Source organism: Heterocephalus glaber, unplaced genomic scaffold, assembly GCF_053883595.1.
Source record: "Heterocephalus glaber isolate CG9 unplaced genomic scaffold, H.glaber_assembly_v1.0 deba00001550, whole genome shotgun sequence".
Taxonomy (NCBI): Eukaryota; Metazoa; Chordata; class Mammalia; order Rodentia; family Bathyergidae; genus Heterocephalus; species Heterocephalus glaber.
The window spans coordinates 2,428,239-2,445,390 of record NW_028258343.1 but is presented as its reverse complement, the minus strand read 5'-3'; the positions used below and the strand labels follow the sequence as shown (position 1 = coordinate 2,445,390).

The 17,152-nt window shown below is 39.9% G+C and overlaps 1 protein-coding gene across 3 annotated transcripts in view; it reads right to left on the bottom strand.

Moving 5' to 3' along the window:
- Positions 1-1,037: 1,037 nt before the first annotated feature.
- The window catches only part of Pde7b (phosphodiesterase 7B), a 344,306-nt gene continuing 328,191 nt past the window's right edge, over positions 1,038-17,152 (bottom strand). For 2 of the 3 annotated variants that reach the window (XM_004871490.4, XM_004871491.4), the window contains 4 exons: positions 14,606-14,750; positions 12,560-12,656; positions 9,413-9,493; positions 1,038-4,735 (listed from right to left, as the gene is read on the bottom strand). In XM_004871490.4, coding sequence (XP_004871547.1) covers positions 4,521-4,735; positions 9,413-9,493; positions 12,560-12,656; positions 14,606-14,750 — 538 coding nt within the window. In that variant the 3' untranslated portion in view covers positions 1,038-4,520. The remainder of the gene's footprint in view (positions 4,736-9,412; positions 9,494-12,559; positions 12,657-14,605; positions 14,751-17,152) is intronic. The other variant, XM_021249539.2, reaches the window with a different exon arrangement.

The window sequence follows — 17,152 nt, the reverse complement described above, 5'->3', positions numbered from 1 at the left end:
CTGGATTAATTTTATAGTCATTTTTATAACTCTGAAGTCACAGACTAAGTTAGTGGCAGAAAAGGATTGGGACTCACTTTTATCTTGGAAACTTATCTGCTTTCTATTATGTTGTACCAGATCTAGGGGGGGTGCTTTGGCTGCAGGGGTTTCTAGAATTTTCTAGGAAGCACTCAATGGCAATGCTAAGTCATTGACACAATATTGAATGCTCCTGGAGGAATTGGGTATTTTCACATCTCAATATCCAGCACTTCTGGAACACAGTGAATCTTCTATCAATATTTGCTTAATTGAAATTTAACTGTTCATATAGGTTCACATTGGTTCCCCCTACTTGACAAAGTTTCATCTGGGCTTCCATGTACTTTTGAAAGTCATGTCTGATCTTTAGTTGGGATACCACTGGGGTCTCTGTTGATTTTTGACTTTATGATGTCACACATACAAATGTGGCTTTGCATTCAGACATGAAGAGGCATTAAAAAAATCAGGGAGATTCTGAATATAAATATTAATGTAAGGGACATAGGGAATACATAAAGATCTAAGGATGTTTCTGGGAAACATGGATGGTGCTCTTTTTCTCATCTATTTCAGGATACATTTAGGGTACTCAGTTGTCCTGCCTTGAACCATTTTATTGTACTACATAGTTTCTAATCCTGAAAAGTGAGACTGTATTTTTCGCAAATAATTATTGCATTGAGGCTGATATGCCTTTAGTTATGTTTTCACAACCTAAAACATTGTACCTTATTCTCATTCATGTATGAATTTGAAAAATGTGAATCAAGAAAAATATCAGGACCTTGGAGAAATGTAGAGCCAAAGGTTGACCCATGTCCCTAACTTGGTGCTAACTGGCAAGTGACATCATCATCCACTTAGGTGTGTCTGTAGCCCCAGATGGAATGAGTCGTGTGGACCATATTTGTACCTCTGCTCTTTCCTTGAACGTTCCTCTCATAAATGTTTCCAATTGGTTGGCTGGTAACATGTTTCTTGGTAAGAATCAGGATATTTTCATATTGGGATATTTTTAAGAAATTATCTTTATTTTTAATTGTTCATCTAGACATGCCAATGGATATTTAGGCCACATTTTGAGCAAAATTCACAAATTTTTCCCCAAGCCTTACATGTGTACACAATTTTAAGGATTTGCTTAAAGGAACAAAGCATGAGAAATACAGTGGGATACAAGCTCATAGCCAAATTCAAACCAGTGAGCATTATCTGATTCAACATGAGAAAAGATTACAAAACACATCTATGTTTTGTAGGAACAACTACCTGAAGACAGGGTTGCCAGACACACTCTAAGGCCCTTTGTGGGAAGCCATAAGCAGGCGAAATAGAGCCATTTTTCATTTAGCCTAGCAGGGAGCTATTGGGTAGGCCAGGGTTTCATGAGTCAGGTCTGACTTTTCATTGCTGCTTTTTCTATGAGGCCTGGCAGTGATGTATACTTACTTTCTTAATTTGATCTAAACTTTACCTTTAGCTTACTAAAAATAGCCCTTTGTGTCCTTTCTTCTCAAGCAATGAAGGAATTGAACTTTCTAAGTCAATGGTTGATGATCCATGAACCAGCAGAATAAGATTATAAAGATAAAAATCCATGGATGATCCAATAGTTATATCTCAACCTATAATCGGATTCCTGTTGAAATACTACAAGAGAGCCACTAGTAGGCAAGAAAAAAAGAGTTGTCATGTTCTTTTTCTTTCTTTCTTTTTCTTTTTTTGCCAACAAAGAGGAACTCAAGAAATCTCCAGAGTTGAATGACAGTTTTGCCTTATGTCTCATTTCACTTCAGATTTTTATTGTACTAGTTGATACCTCATAGGATTAGCCATCGGATGTTTTGGTAGTTTTATCAGTGAGCTGTTCTTTAAGACTAAATTGAGGCCAGGGATGTAGCTCAGTGGTGCTGTGCCTGCCTGGAAAGCACAAAGTCCCGAGTTTGATCCCAGGTACAAAAAAAAAAAAGACTAAATTGTAACAGGAACACTTTTGCCCTATAAACTTGAGGCTATTTAGACCACCTTTTATCTTCTTTAAGTCATGATATAATTATAATTTAAACAAAATCCACTTCCTAAACTCAAGGAAGAGGTTCCATTTACTGTAACAATGTCTTCTTTCCTATCTCTACTTTCTGATTCTCAGCGATTGCTTTCCCTGATTTGATTTCATACACATTAAGAACAGACTACTCTGTAGCACTCTGAATCATCTAACCAAGTAAGAAAGATTTGGAAGCAGGAATCCATTCAACTTATCTTCTTTTGGGGCCACATCAAGCTGAGCGTTTCAGAATATTTAAGTGATAAAGAAACGTGTCAGTTAATAGTCACTGGAAAAAGCAAAAGTTAGTGTTTTCTAAGCTTACACCACTTCCCTCTTTACCTGTATCAGTAATTTCAATTTATCATCCACCCATTACATAAGATCTCCACATTTTCATTAGCACCATCTGTCAATCTCACCTTCTTTAATGAAAATAAAACCAACTTTCCAAAATTTCCCCCAAACCTCACCTCTACAAGCCTCAATCTCTCTATAGGAACTTATTATAAGCCAGTCAAGTTTCTAACATTTAATTTGCATGTTAGGAGAAAAAAGAAAAACCAAACCCAAACCCATTGGACTTAGGAACTGAGACTTGGCTGTTATTCTACAAGCTTGAGAAAGAGCTTGATTACAGCAGTAATGATTATTCTCCCACTACCACACTATTTAAGGTAAAGAGAAATGGGCATCAACAATTTTCATTGAGCAGTAACTATGCTAGAACTTCTAAAGAAAGGAGTCAACACAGAGTTTAGCAGACTAGGGAAAAATGCTGTAACAAATTAGATTTTGCAGCCAAGTGTCTGCAGAGAAAAAGGGCAACAAAATTCCAAAGTGTCTCTGCTAGCTCCACCATAATTAACCAAAACGACTTGCCAGGAAGGTAAAATCTGTCATAAAACTGAAATAGTTTCTTTACTTAAATAATGTTAACTTCAGCTAAACAGTGGGGTATTTGTTTACATGAAATTAAGGAAAAAGAAAAATCCAGTTACTCTTAACACCAAGGAAACACACGCCAACCATAAACCAAAGATACTTTGGTACTGTAGCCATGACAAACAAGTACGTGGGATGGGAGCACGGAATTCCCTGATGGTTGGATGACAGGGTCATAGGAGGTTTCCAAGACCTGCTATGTCTCCTGTGAGGCTGATGCACACCATGTTCCATAACAAGTCACATAAACACTAGTTTATCAGTTGGCTTGTTACAACAGAGTGTGCCACATCACTGTGTTGAAAAGTGACTTCAGGCTTGCTGAAAGGTCTCATTAATCTAAGGAAACGATGCTTGGTGCCATAGATTAAACACTACGGTCTCAAGCGGAATGCACATGAAGTTGCCATGAAAATGTTTCCCCCTTGGTTTTTTCAGTTTTGGTTTGTCATCTTAGCTGGAAAGCGAAATGATGGACTTGGGCAGGCAGTTCAGAAAGACATCTGTGAGGATTTCAGTTGGGCAGCTTTCAGAAGACGAAAGATGTTTAAAGTTAAGGCCTTTATCTGCAAACAATAGTATATTAATAAACTCTATACCATATTTACAAATGCATTCTCTTGTATTAAAACTAACAGTATTCTGTTCACAGTGCCATTGTTTATACAGGTAGCAATCCCATAATACTCATGTATTTTGGCATGGGAATCAGTAGCGCTTGGTATTTACAGAAATGTACACGTGTGAATTTAAACAGGTCACTGAATCCATAAAAGACAGATTGGCTAATGGTGCAAAGAAATGAACTGTACAGCACCTTCCCCCAGATCAGAAGGAAACGTGGTTCTTAAATCGAGAAGATGCCAAATCGCTGACCCAAAGTGGCATGAAGTCAATAGCAAAACAATGAACCCCCTGTTCAAGTCTGGGTACACTGAATAATCTTAGTCCAAAGTTTTAGATCCATTGTCTAGTGCATAAAATATAAAAGTTAAAAAGATTTATTATTATTCTCATAATAATAATTATTATTAAAATAGAAGGTACTTTCACGCTCTCGTTTGTGCTCTTGCACTTAAAACCAATATCCTCGAAGTTCCAAATATGCTGGTGTTTTTGTCCTGCAGATCAGCAGTCAGATGGTGAACCCCAAAACTCTGCTGCCTGTCACAGTGCGACCCAGGGCCAGAGGAGACACAGCAGAAGCACCTCTTTCGCACTCCGTCTTCTCCTTGGGGGGTGTGGGAGGGGCGGCCTGCCTGGAATCAGCTCCCACGTGACTGAATGGAGTTGCTCATTTCGGCAGCAAATGCTGAGTTGACAAATGGCTTCTGTACACTTGGAAAAAGGAGGGGAATCAGGTAAGTGGGAGGAGGGTGGCGTTCAAAAGAGCCTGGGATGAAACCCAGGAGCGCTGGGCTGCCGGCAAGAGCCCTCTCAGGGCTGGCGCCTCCGGGAGGCTTTGCTCAAGGAGGGAGATCCAGTGTCGCCGAGCAGGGCGCTACGGTGCGTCGCCTTCGGCCACAGTCTGCTCCTCACTCTCAGTCCCCGGGCCATCGTGGTCCGCGCCCTTGCGCCTGTGTTGCTTGGACAGCAGGCTCTTCCACTGGGCTTTGTTGTGGGCGAGATGGCTTAGCATGATCTCAGACAGGGCGCTGTTTCCGGTGAAGCGGGCCCACTCCCGGAAGAGCGGCTCCACGATGTAGGTCATGAAACCTGCAACAGGCAAGTCCATGCCGGTCACCTGAGGTATCACTGCGTTCTCCTTTCCTCGCACGCGCAGGGACCCAAGTGTACCCGGCAGGGGACAGGGACACAGACAAGGTACCCTCAGTGTAGGACCCTGAGATGTGTTGCTGTGGGCCTGTCACTTAACTTCTCTGTGCCTCAGTTTCCTCTTTTGTGAAAAGGAGCTAAGAAGAATAGCAACCAAACCCACAGGGTTATTATAACTAAATGACAATACATGTCTACAATACATGTGCAATGTATTTTGTTTAGATCAAAAATGTCCTCCAAAAAACTCATGTGTTCTGAGGTGGGGCCACCCCACTAAAATTTTTTTTTGTTTTAATTTTGTTTTGAGACAGGGTCTTGCTAAGTCACTAAATTGTCTAGGCTGGGCTGTTTGCGATTTTCCTGCCTCAGCTTTCCAGAATGCTGGGATTACAGGTGTAGCCTATGACCCTGGCTTGATATCACGATTTAATTGCATTATTAGGCAGTGATGGAAATAGAGATGGGGCCCCGTTGAAGGGAGAAGATCATGAAGGAATGACCTCGGGGACTGAATCTAGTTCTGGGTCCTTCCTCTCCACCTCTTCCCTTCTCTGCTTTCTGGTGGGCATGAGGTGAGCTGTGTTTCCACCACACCCTTCTGCTATGGCATTTCTGCCTCCCCACAGGCCTGAAAGCAATGGAGTCAGCTGACTATGCCCTAAAACCTCTGAAACCATGAGCCAAAAGAAACCTATCCTCCTTTAAACTGATTTTCTCAGGAATTTGTTACAGTGATGAAAAACTAACTAACATAACATGTAAAATGCTTAACAGATCCTGGCACAAAATAAGCCCCTGGTAAGTAGGGGCTGTTATTGTTTGTAGAGAGAGAAAGACATGAAAACAGAAAAGGAAAAAGAGTGTGTGCTGGAACTAAGGAAGGCAGACTGGGAGGGGAGAGAAGGGCAGATGACATCAGGAAGGGATACTTTACAGCTTCAGACCATCTGAAAACTTCATACCTTTACGGTGTACCATATGCTTTTCAAGACTGTCTTGCTTTGGATCTTGCTTTCAACTGCGTTAAGCAAGCCCATTCATTTCAAGTACAGATTTTTAGCTGCAAGAACAGTCCCACTTTGATGACTACAGAAGATCTTTTGATATTAGCTTCTCTGTTTGCATGTCTGTTCTTTTAATGATTGAAGACTTGATGCTTCCTAATTGTGTTTTGATGTTAATGTGTTTTCCATATTAAACATGATTTGTTAAGCAAGGATAACTTTCAGTCTAGGCCAGAATTCTTGGAATCATCACAAACTGGGATTTATTTAGGTTTCATTGTTTTTCCTTGAAATGTAAATGTGGGAAGAAGAGGCAAATGTTTTACAGCATAACAAAATTTTCCAGCTACTAAGCCTGTGTATTTATGGGCATGTGAATCATGTCTTGATTTGGTAATCATTTACTGGACAAACAGTAGACATTTGGCCTTTGAAAATGCTAGAAAGATCAAAAAAGGATACAACAGTGTGAAATGTTACTGTATATTTCTGCATTATCTCATCTTATGCAAAATATGATTTAAGTACTGTGAGATCATCTTAGATAACCTGAATGGAAGGAAAGAAGTTAAGCCAATGGCTTTATGTCTGTATTGGGCATTTTGATAAGGTCATATAGTCAGCAAATAAGGATTTCCCATGTTGCTTGCTTGCCCTCCCTCCTTCCCTCCCTCCCTCCCTCCCTTCTTTCCTTCCCTCTCCTCCCTCTCTTTCCTTCCTTCTTTTCCCTTTTCTTTCTTTTCTCTCTCTCTTTCTCTTCCTTTCTCTTTCTTTCTTTCTTTCTTTCCTTTTCTTTCTTTCTTTCTTTCTTTTTCTTTCTCTTTCTCCCTTTCCCTTTAGTTCCTCTCTTTCTCTCTCTTGCCCTTTGTCTCTCTCTTCCCCTCTCTTGTCTTCACTTCACTTTCTTTCTCCGTCTTTCCTTTCTTTCTTCCTTGTGCTGAGGACTGAACCCAGGGTTGCTGTACCACTGACAGGCACCTTCATCCCTTTTTATTTTTTATTTTGAGACACAGTCTTGATAAATTGCCCAGGCTGGCTTGGAACTTGTCATCCTCCAGGCTTAGCCTCCTGAGTAGCTACCATAACAGGCACGTGCCACTGGCTTGCTATTCTTGAATTTTTTCATCTCCTTTACAATCTCTGTATTATTTTCTAATATCTTTTACTTAAAAATTAGATATTTGATATCTAAAAAGATAGTTTGTGAAATGATGCATGAAGTATTATTTAATGTATGAATATCTATCCATATTTACATTTATCAGATATACAGAGCTCTTACACTAGGCAGGAAAGTGATTTTAAAGTCTGAATGGACACCATGAAATGGTTTTTCATGGAAAGGAAAGCTGCTTGGGAGCCTGCTTTGCCACTATCTCTTCCCCAGGGACAGACTGGCTTTGCTAGAGTGTTGTCCTGGAGGGGTGGGAGTGGGAGAAAGGAGGAATGGTGGCCAATTGGATATTCATTTAATTTAAAACCTTCTTTTAAAAATACTGAATTTGGTAGAGAGAGGAGGAATTGTTGGTGTTGGGAGGGAATACTAAGCCCAAGTTTCATTTGAGTAATATGAGTTACTTAAATAGAAAAAGCAGATCTAAGCCTAACTGAGACCTGCACTTAAAAAAGTCTCATTTTGGAATGGGACTGGAAAAAGGGAAGGGATGTTTCAGGGAGTCAGGACAAAGGAAATCATTGCATTACTTAGGACCCAGTGGGAAAATCATTGCTGGATGGAGGTCAGGGGACAGGAAGGCTGGAGCCTGGAGCATCCCTTAGACTCTGTTCATTGGATTGGGTTTTTCCAGGTTAGCCTGATCTACCCTTGTCACACTTCCCAACTCTGAACGTGTAAGAGCTGGTACATATGAAGCAAGAAAGAGAAAGGCTTATGAACTGAGAGTCATTTTATAATCACGTCCTCTTTCTCATTAATATCGGTGTGCTGGAGTAGCATCCATCGGATTTCTCTATTCATTCAACCTCCACTCCATTTAAAAAAGAAGTATCTATGGTAACCACAATTTCCTGAGCTGAAAATCCGGATATATGATCTGACAAAACAAGTGTGTTCTCATGACAACAACAGAACAGAATCTCTGAAATCAAGGCTGTCTTGCAAATCCAGGTTGTGTGTTTAAAAGGGTGAATGCTTTTGTTTGGGGTGTGTGTGTGTGTGTGTGTGTGTGTGTGTGTGTCTGTGTGTGTCTGTGTGTGTCTGTGTGTTTCAAAATATCATTAACAGTTGTTTAGAATTTTTTTCTTTCTAGCTAGCACTAAAACAGAGTGTTTTGGGATTAGGAACTTTATCTGTAGAATCTCCATGACTAAAGCATCTGAGAGGACACAACTGTATCCAGGGAGGCTGAGGCTATATTACTGTATTTCCATTTTTGGGTGGAGGCATCAGTTTAATTATCAAAACAACATAATAATATAAAGAAAAATTTGGAAAGAGATGGATCATCCTTAATGTCACAATGCCAACATGGCCATTTGAATATTTGTGTATTCCATTCATATCTTTGTAGCTGAGTTCACCCAGTGCTTATTTCCTGAGTGCTTATTTTATGACTCCTTTGAGGGTTAGAGTTGACACACAGTGATTGTCAGCATATCAATCTAAGGTGCTCTGACTTTCTTTGTTTTCAACTGATATTTCCAGATGCCCCTTTCCCTCCTGATGCCAAGGCATTAAACTTTGAGCCTTGCCATGGTCTATGGCCCTGTGAATGTGTTAAGCTGCCTGAGGTCTGTGGGAACAGTAAAAAAAATGAGCTGCTATAAAAACATAAACTGCCAGAGCTATAAGAAAAAGAATTAAAGTTATATGTTTGGTTTTAATGGATGGAAACTGCAAGGAAAAGAAAAGGCTTGCTTTGTATGTAGATGGAATTGGAGTTTTTAAGGTGCGACAGAATTTCTTACTGGAGCAAAAGTATTTTCTTCACTCAAGTGAGGAAAGTAAAATTTCCATCATTTGCTGTGCTTAATGATCTTATGCACAATAGAGTGAGATAAAGTAACAATTATTTTGGATGCCCCCGCATCACCCATTAGCAGTTTACCACTACTGACACTTGAAAAGAGAGTGTGGTTTTAAGAAAATGAGTTTGATGATATGATTTGAAATGGGGAACAGAGGAACATGGGACTCTAGGCCACAAAGGGATAACAGGGCTCTAGCAGCTTGGGCCTGGGGACTGTGCCCTTGGGAATGAGTGTTTGGGATGGGGACTCACTTTGGAAGGGTCCTAAAGCCCTTCGGCTGACTTCCCACTTTTAAAGCCTTGGAGTGTGAATAGTTGATTCTTGTTACTGTTCTTCTACTTGATTTAATTTTAATTCTATTCTAAACCACAAAGTTAATACAATAATTTAGCATTATGCTAGTTAAGGGTTTATAGCAAGGATTTCCTCCTGTTTTTCATAATTTCTCAGTTGAGAATTATCTAGTGGATCAGTCATGAATGATACCAGTTTATTTGGACTCAGTCATTCCAACCTCCAGCGCTGAACTTTGGAAAGCTGCATGTGGGTCTTTTTTTTTTTTTTTCACTAGAAGAGGTGCCAAACTATTAATTTCAAATTGATGTGGAATTCAACTCACCAATTTGTATACTAGGGATTGAATCTTTCTGTTGATTACAAAGAGGACTGATTTCCAGTTCAAATTTTTGTTCAAGGTCACCTAAGAGGAAAAAAAGATGAAACACATTGGTAATCCAGAATTTTAAAAATATGTGGCAATAGTTTTAATGACCCTGTTAGAAGTTGTTATTCTGGGCCTCACTGTTCCTTGGCTTGTTGTCATTAGGAACCTGTTAGCAATGACCTCCTCTGCCTTGCTATGGTGGCTTGCTTGGAAATTTTAAATATCAAGGTGTCAATGAGCACTTATAATGGGTTCACTGTAAATAGGTGTGCCCTGGGATTAGAGTAAACTTTCAGAGATGATGTATGCAAACAAAACAATGAATGGGCAATTTTCTAACGTGAAAGAAAAGTTAGGGCTTTAAGTTACAGGTTAAGAAAACAACACCACCACCTTCCCCACCTTCCCTGCTCCCTGGCCCTAGTCTGGTTTTACCAGAGGACAACCGGGAACAATAGGTAGGAAACAGGTAGAAGGACTAGAAGGATCTCATTTGATCCACAGCTTAGTCTGAAGCTACAAAATTAACCAGAAACAAAGGCAGGGCACTATTTAGTATTAAAATGAATTCTCCTAAAGCCAGCTCCCCTCTTTACCTCTGCATTCCTATTTATGGTGATTTTTCAGTCACATTGCTGACTAATAGTTTGAGGGTTCAAAAAGCCAACCCCCCCCAAACAAAAATTATTAGCAATACTTTTTGTTATCAATGTAGTGTTGTTAGTGGGGCTTTATTTATAGGAAAAGCACAGTTTTGCTAAAAATTTCACAAGGCTGGAAGTAGATGTTCGATAGAAGCTTTTGGGATACTAGGTTGATGGAAGACATATAATTTGTAGTCACAGCAGGACAGAAATTCTACTTTCTTAAAGGTACTGAGAGGTCAGGGAGGAGGTACATGGTGTTTGGAATCCTAGTATCTGTTCTGAGGCTCTCACAGTTTTCAAAACTCACAGGATCTCATTTTTCTGTCCTCCTCAGTCTTCAACCTTGATTTTGAGGTTTTTCCTCTGCTCAGCATCATGAATCATATTAATTATACTTTGTCCAGGATTGTTGGCAGTCTGTGAAAGCCTGCTTTCCAGGAGCAGGATAGGATGAGTGGGGATTTGAGTCTAAATCCTAAACTGAAAACCAGAATAGGATTAATTATAAGGATACAAGTCATCCTTATAGAATTTTTTTAAAAAGTCAGGAACTGGGTGTGGTGGTGCATGCCTGTAATCCCAGCTACTCAAGAAAGAAGCCAAGGCAGGAGGATCTCAAGTTCAAGGTCAACCTGGGGAACTTACTGAGAGCCTGTCACAAAATAAAAAATAAAATGAGCTGAGGATATAGCTCAGTGGTAGAGTGACTCCCAGCACATCAAAAAAATCAATGTGGAGGACAGTCAGTTTGGGTGACCAGAGTCTGATCTTCTCAAAACAGGCAGAACTTCTGGAGATCATATGGTATTAGATAAAAAGGACTGGATCTGCCCTCTCTGTTTCTTCCTTTGTTAGGAACGTGCCAGAGCAAAGTGTGTGAAAGCTCGCCTTTATTGATCAGAGTTACAAATATTCCAGGTTTTTCCATTTTATAGTGTTGTGCATGCATATATTTTAGGATCAATTTTGCAAAGAGATACTATAGGGTATTTTACTTGGTTGGTGCCATTTAGTCACTTAGTTAACAACTTTGATGCGCTAACTTGTGGGCCTTACTCTCTACCCAAGTGATATGGTCCCAGCCCCAAGTTGCTCAGAGTCTACATAAGGTGCTACATGAGCAAATAAAAGGGTTAAACCACAGTCGAAGGCTAAGAATGGCACGTGATTGAGTAAAAACTGAATGGGACAGAATGGAATCTTTTCTCTGTCCCATTGTTGAGCTTCCAAGGATGGAGATCCTAGTTCCTGTTTCACTGCTATTTCAATAGTTTATATATCACATGAGTAAAGAAAGTACTTATCGTACTTAATCTAAAACCTCTTTGTGCCAATTTCATCATATTTCCTTTTGTTTTTCCCTCAGTGGAGATTTTGTATCGTGGGCAACTAGAACGGAGCTTTTGATTTCTAACCATGCACACTCAATTCAAGTGAAATTACAGAGTTATAGGAACTGTATGAGGACTTTTATTCTGAGAGAAAGCCTGGTGAGTGAAGCCTTCTGGCCCCACATGAACTCGATTCTTCTTTGTCTTCTGTCTTTGGGGCCATCGCGATGTCACTGACACATCTTTCAATGGAGGCTTCTCCAAAAGACTCTCTGTTGCTATTTGACCTCCCCACAGAGCTGGTATGTGGGACGCTTCAAGCTTTATTTGTTCTCAGCCTCTCAAACCTGATCCTGTCACTAGCTGAGGCCACTGCTGGTGCCTGAACAAACATCCTGAACACTGAAACCAAGCCTGAAGAAACAAGGCTGTGTTCAAAGACCCATATCCCACCCAACATCGAGATCCTGCTTGCTAATTCACTGCCTCATTTCTGAAGAAAGGTAATCTTTCAAAAATTATACCCTAACTCAGGGTCATTTGTCTTTCCCCCACCGACATTCATCTTTTTCACAGCAAAATTTTTCTACTTCAGTGTTGAAACTATATTTAAAGGAATAAATTCAATCTTCTGGGAGCCCTGTTCTATTTCATTATGAATTTTGTCTGAGAAACCGGGGGGAAGGCAGACAGAAAGATCTGAGTCCTCTGTCAGAGTAGAAGACACTGACCCAAAATGGCACTTGGCCTTTGGGCTGTGCTCGCCTCATTAAAATGAAGGTCAGGGTAAACATCAAACTGCTCCTCACCTTATTATATCCACAGAGGAAAGATATTCTCTCTCTCTCTCTCATGTCTATATCTCTATATATCTTCCACTTTCACTCTTTTTAGTTGTCTCATTCCTACTTGTTTCCATAGTAAGTCAACATTATTCATTAAAAAAAATTTTTTTTAAACAAAAGAGTTGGATGGTTTGCAAGAGAGTTAAAGAGAAAGGTTAGGATAATACAAGTTGATGGAAGAACAAATGTCATGATAGATTAGCCGTTTCCTGTTTTAGTAGGATAAATGCCTAAAAGGAGAAAAGGCAACGGAATCTCTGCTGCTGGATCACTACCAACCTTGTCTGTAGAATTCTTCACAGACCCTTTCACTCCATTGCTTGCTCATCTCCCAGATTCTACAAGGATTGCAAATGTCAGCACACTTCAAGGCGATCTGAGAAATGACAAGGCAGGGAGAGATTGTCAGAGGATGACAATATTCCCTAAGCCAAGGGCACTGTGAGGCCTGCCGATTTGCTGCATGGTATCCCTGACTGGCCTCTTTAGGAAACAGCCCTTATTCACAACTACACAAAACCCTTCATTTATAACTCCTGCTTTATGGGGGCCAGAAGGAGAGAAGAGCCACAGTCTAAGGACACAGAGCTTCCTGGAGGAGACTTGGGGTAAGGCAGGCCAAGGAAAGCCATGGCCCTGTTCCTTCTGTTGCCCCACCTCTTACAGGCAGTGAGGTTGCAGGAGTCCTGGCCAGGCTCAGGTGAAATCATGTGGAACTCACTGTCCTGTTGACCCAATCCATACAGCACTTAAATCACGTGTGTTTGCATTTCTATACCTGTGCCTGTATGTGTGAGTGAGCTCTGGTTGCCAGCCAGGTGCTGAGTCATATCAAACCTAGGAGTGCTACATTTGCACAGCTAGCTCCAGGCCTTCCTGGCTTGCTCACGCTGGTCTGGGTCAGGCATACCAGCTTTTGTCAGTGAGGATGACCCCAGGGAGGTCACCTTGAATTTCCAGTGACGTAGATTCTCTCTTGTGAGCATTACCTGCGAAGAGACTGGTGCCAAGAGAATTGCCCACCAGCAGGGTTCATTGTTTCAACTCACTCCCTCGGTATCTGGAAGAACCTTGGGTCACAGGAAGTGGCACACTTGGTTGTTTATTTACCCCCTGGTTGGTGGTGGCATTGGTACATGTTGGAGCAGGTATGGGCCAGACATCCCTTCCAGGCAGGTACTGTCTTTGGGAGATTCATTGGAGCTAGTAAATTTTCCTTGAGAAATGTGACTGTTGAGGCCAAATCTTTTCACTACTCATAACTGGCTTGAGTCACTCAAATCAAGCACCTGCTTCATCTTTGAGCACTCATGTACCAGAAGACTAGCTTGGGAAGAAGGGAGGAGGGAGGCACAGATCCACAGCTGGAAGTAGGTGTCTTCGTGGCTAGGATGGAACATTTTGGATAGCTACAGAGCACAGCATGAGGACGTGAACAAAAAACTGGATGCTTCTGTCTTTAGCTCCCTGGTTAAAGTTGATCTATCTAGATGAATTCATGGTCCATGTATTCAGTCTTTTGTTCCAAAGGGGTAGAAGGGAGATAAGAGAAAATGGAGGATCAAGAAGAAAGCTCTGGTTTGGATACCAGGTCACGTTGCTACTTCCCAGGTTTACTCTGCCCCCATTCTCATGTTACAAATGGCTTCTTGTCATGCAGTAGAGCAGAAAGGGTTGGGCTTGATCCAATTAATTAAATTTAAAATAGTTTATTTATCGGTGTCTAAAAATGGTAAGTCTCCGATGAAAATAACAGGTTAGATAGTAAAGCAACACTCATTTAAACAGATTTTAGGTAAAGCAAAGCCTCTTGCTTTTCAACTTTTGATGGTACTATAACTAATATACTTTTGTGTTACAGAAACAGGCTTTTAAGACTGCATAGGTATTGTAATGGTCAGTTTTATATCAAGCCACAAAAATCACAAAATGTGGTAAACCCTTGGGCTGGGGATATAGCTCGGTGGTAGAATGCTTGCCTAGCTTTCACAGGTTTCTATCCCCAGCACTGCAAAAACAAACACAAAAGCAATAAAGTAACACTTATTGCATGCATGCGACCTTCTAGCAGAGCTACTTTGTGATGAAGTAGTTACAGAAGAGAACTGGGAAAAGTGAGATATTTTTACTGATGTGAAATGTAGACTTTGCTTGGTAACCACTTAACAGTTTCATGTGTCTCAGAGCTTTTAATAAAGTAGGTCACTACTCTAATTTATACCATGGGAGACAACTCCTTCTCCATGTGCTAAAATCACTGATCATGCCCCTAAGTGTTTTCGCTGAGCAAGGCTAATGGCTTTTGTTGTTGTTGTTGTTGTTTACCTGAAGCATAAAGTGTCTGTCCTGTGCATCCTCCAGTCTTAAGTCTTTGTTGTGGAGGTGAGCTTTCAATCGGGTCAAAAATTCATTCTGTCTGTTAATGTCTGTTGCCAAAATCAGGGAGCCGAGCTGCTGTTCAATATCCTGTCTGCATCCATAGAATGAAAAGAGAAAAAACACACTCACAAAGCAAATCCCTTTGAGGAGGGTGATTGATCTCCTTATCCTCTGGTGTCTCTCACTCTCACCTCTAAGGTTCACTTTATTACACAGCGTCCCAGCACTCCACAGCCCAGGAGTGAGTCTCCCATCCTCAGACAGAGGCAAGCCAGAGCTGTGCACTGATTGAAACCTTAGGTGAACAACGGTGGAAGTTTATACATTTCCATGGTTCCCGTGAGGGAAGCTGAGAGCCAAATAGAAACGCATGCTTTAAGGAGGACACAACAAAACCTGCAGAATCACAGAAGTTTGGGCTGTGCCTCTGGAGGGTTCAATCTAGTTCAGACATTAGGATTTTCACGGGCAGGGTAATAGGGACTGGTATAAGATGGAAAGTTTTAGCAACAGCATAAACTAGAACAGAAAGACATAATCAAATGTAAAGAAAAAAAGGGTGACTAAGATACCATAAAAACTAGTGGGCAAGAGATATATTAGTTGACAAATGACATAGAGGAAATGAGATATTTTGTAAAAATAAAAGCATATTGGATATGTATTTCACATGTAGAAATAATCAGTGGAAGGAAGGATTCATAACTTCTTATTTTAAAAACTTTTTTGGGTTTTTTTTTGAGATAGGGTCTTGCTTTGTAGTGCAAGGTGACCTTAAACTACGTAGCCCAGGCTGGCCTTGAACTCTCTGGAATCTTCCTGCCTCAGCCTCCTGAGTGGTGGGATTACAGGTATGTGCCACTATGCCTGGCTCATTTAAAATTTTTTTAAAATTCATCTTTAGAAATGAAATATGTAAGTTGAGTGTATAGTGCATACTTACACAATTTAATGAATAAATATAAAATGAACACTGTGTAATCACCACTCAGGTCAAGAACATCACCTTCCAGTACTCCAGATCCCCATCATTTCTCCCTTCACACCCTTCTCACCCCAAGTCTGAAGTAACCACTTTCTTACTCTTTGTGTTAGTGGTTTTCTTGCTACTTAGAGTAATTTCACCACTCGTGTATGCATGTATAAATGATATGGTTTAATTTTATCCCTTTTAAACTTCAAGTTATATGATATATATATTAATCCCTGTCTTGTTTCTTTAGTTTAAAATAATGTATTTGGAATTCATCCATGTTGATGGGGAAGCTGTAGTTTTCATTATATTGTATCCCAGTGGAGGAATATAACAATGTGTTATCGATGGGCACTTGAGTTGTTTCCAGTTTTCGGTTTTTGACTAGAAACACATTAGAGTGACACATTAAATATCCCTGTATACACCCACTTATACACATGCAGAAGCCCCTCCAGAATTTACATCTAGGAAAGAAGTGACTGGATCACAGTGCATGCTCATCTCTGATGTATTGCCAATTATTTTCAAAATGATTGTCTAAATTTTCACTCCTGGCACAATAGATGAGATTTTCATTGCTCTACATTCTTACCCTTTGCATTTTTTTTTCCAATGAGATGCTTATCATGCAACTCATTGTAGTTTTTTTTTTTTTGTACGGGGATCGAACTCTGGATCTTGTGCTTGTGAGGCAGGTGTGGCGCCACTGAACTAAATCCCTGGCCCACACTGTAATTTTTTTTTTTCACATTGTAGTTTTAATATGAATTCCTCTGATTTTGCTACTGAAGCTGTACATATTTCCATGGGTTTATTGGCAGTTTTTATTCTTTTAATTTTCTATTCTAGTTTTAATAATTTAATTGGCTTGTCTCCCTTTTTCTTATTGATTCTAAAGGTCCTTCACATATTTTAAATACTGACTCTTTTTTAGTTATGTATTGCAAATATCTCTCTCACTATGTGGATTGTCCTTTTGCTTCATGATAATTTTTGATGAAGTTTTAAATTTAATGTAGCTTAACCTATAAATCTTTTTATTTAGTGTTAGGTTTTATCTCCTATTTAAGAAGTCATTCATAGTTCTAATGAAAACTTCCCCTACTTATATTCTAATAGCTTTAAAGTTCCATCATTCACATTTTAAAATAAGTGATACATGTATCTTTAGTCTATTTCTGAACATTAATCATATGAAACAGACAAGTCACAAAAAATGCAAAATGCCTCCAAAATTGGAAGCAATATTAATTATTTTCAGTAACAAAAAGTAGATTTAAACAGCTATGTGATACTATTTCTCTCATTTTTATTGATAAAGATTAAAAGTAACAGCGAGACCCAGAGATTTAGCTCAGTGGTTCTGCTGCCTGCCCTACAGGCGCAAGGACCCGAGTTCAATCCCTGGTACTCAAAAAAAGAAAAAAAAAAAGAAAGTAACAGTGAAATAATTTGTTGAATTATCAATGTTTCTGGAGAGTAGTTTAGGAATTAGTGTTAACAGCATTTGATAGTAG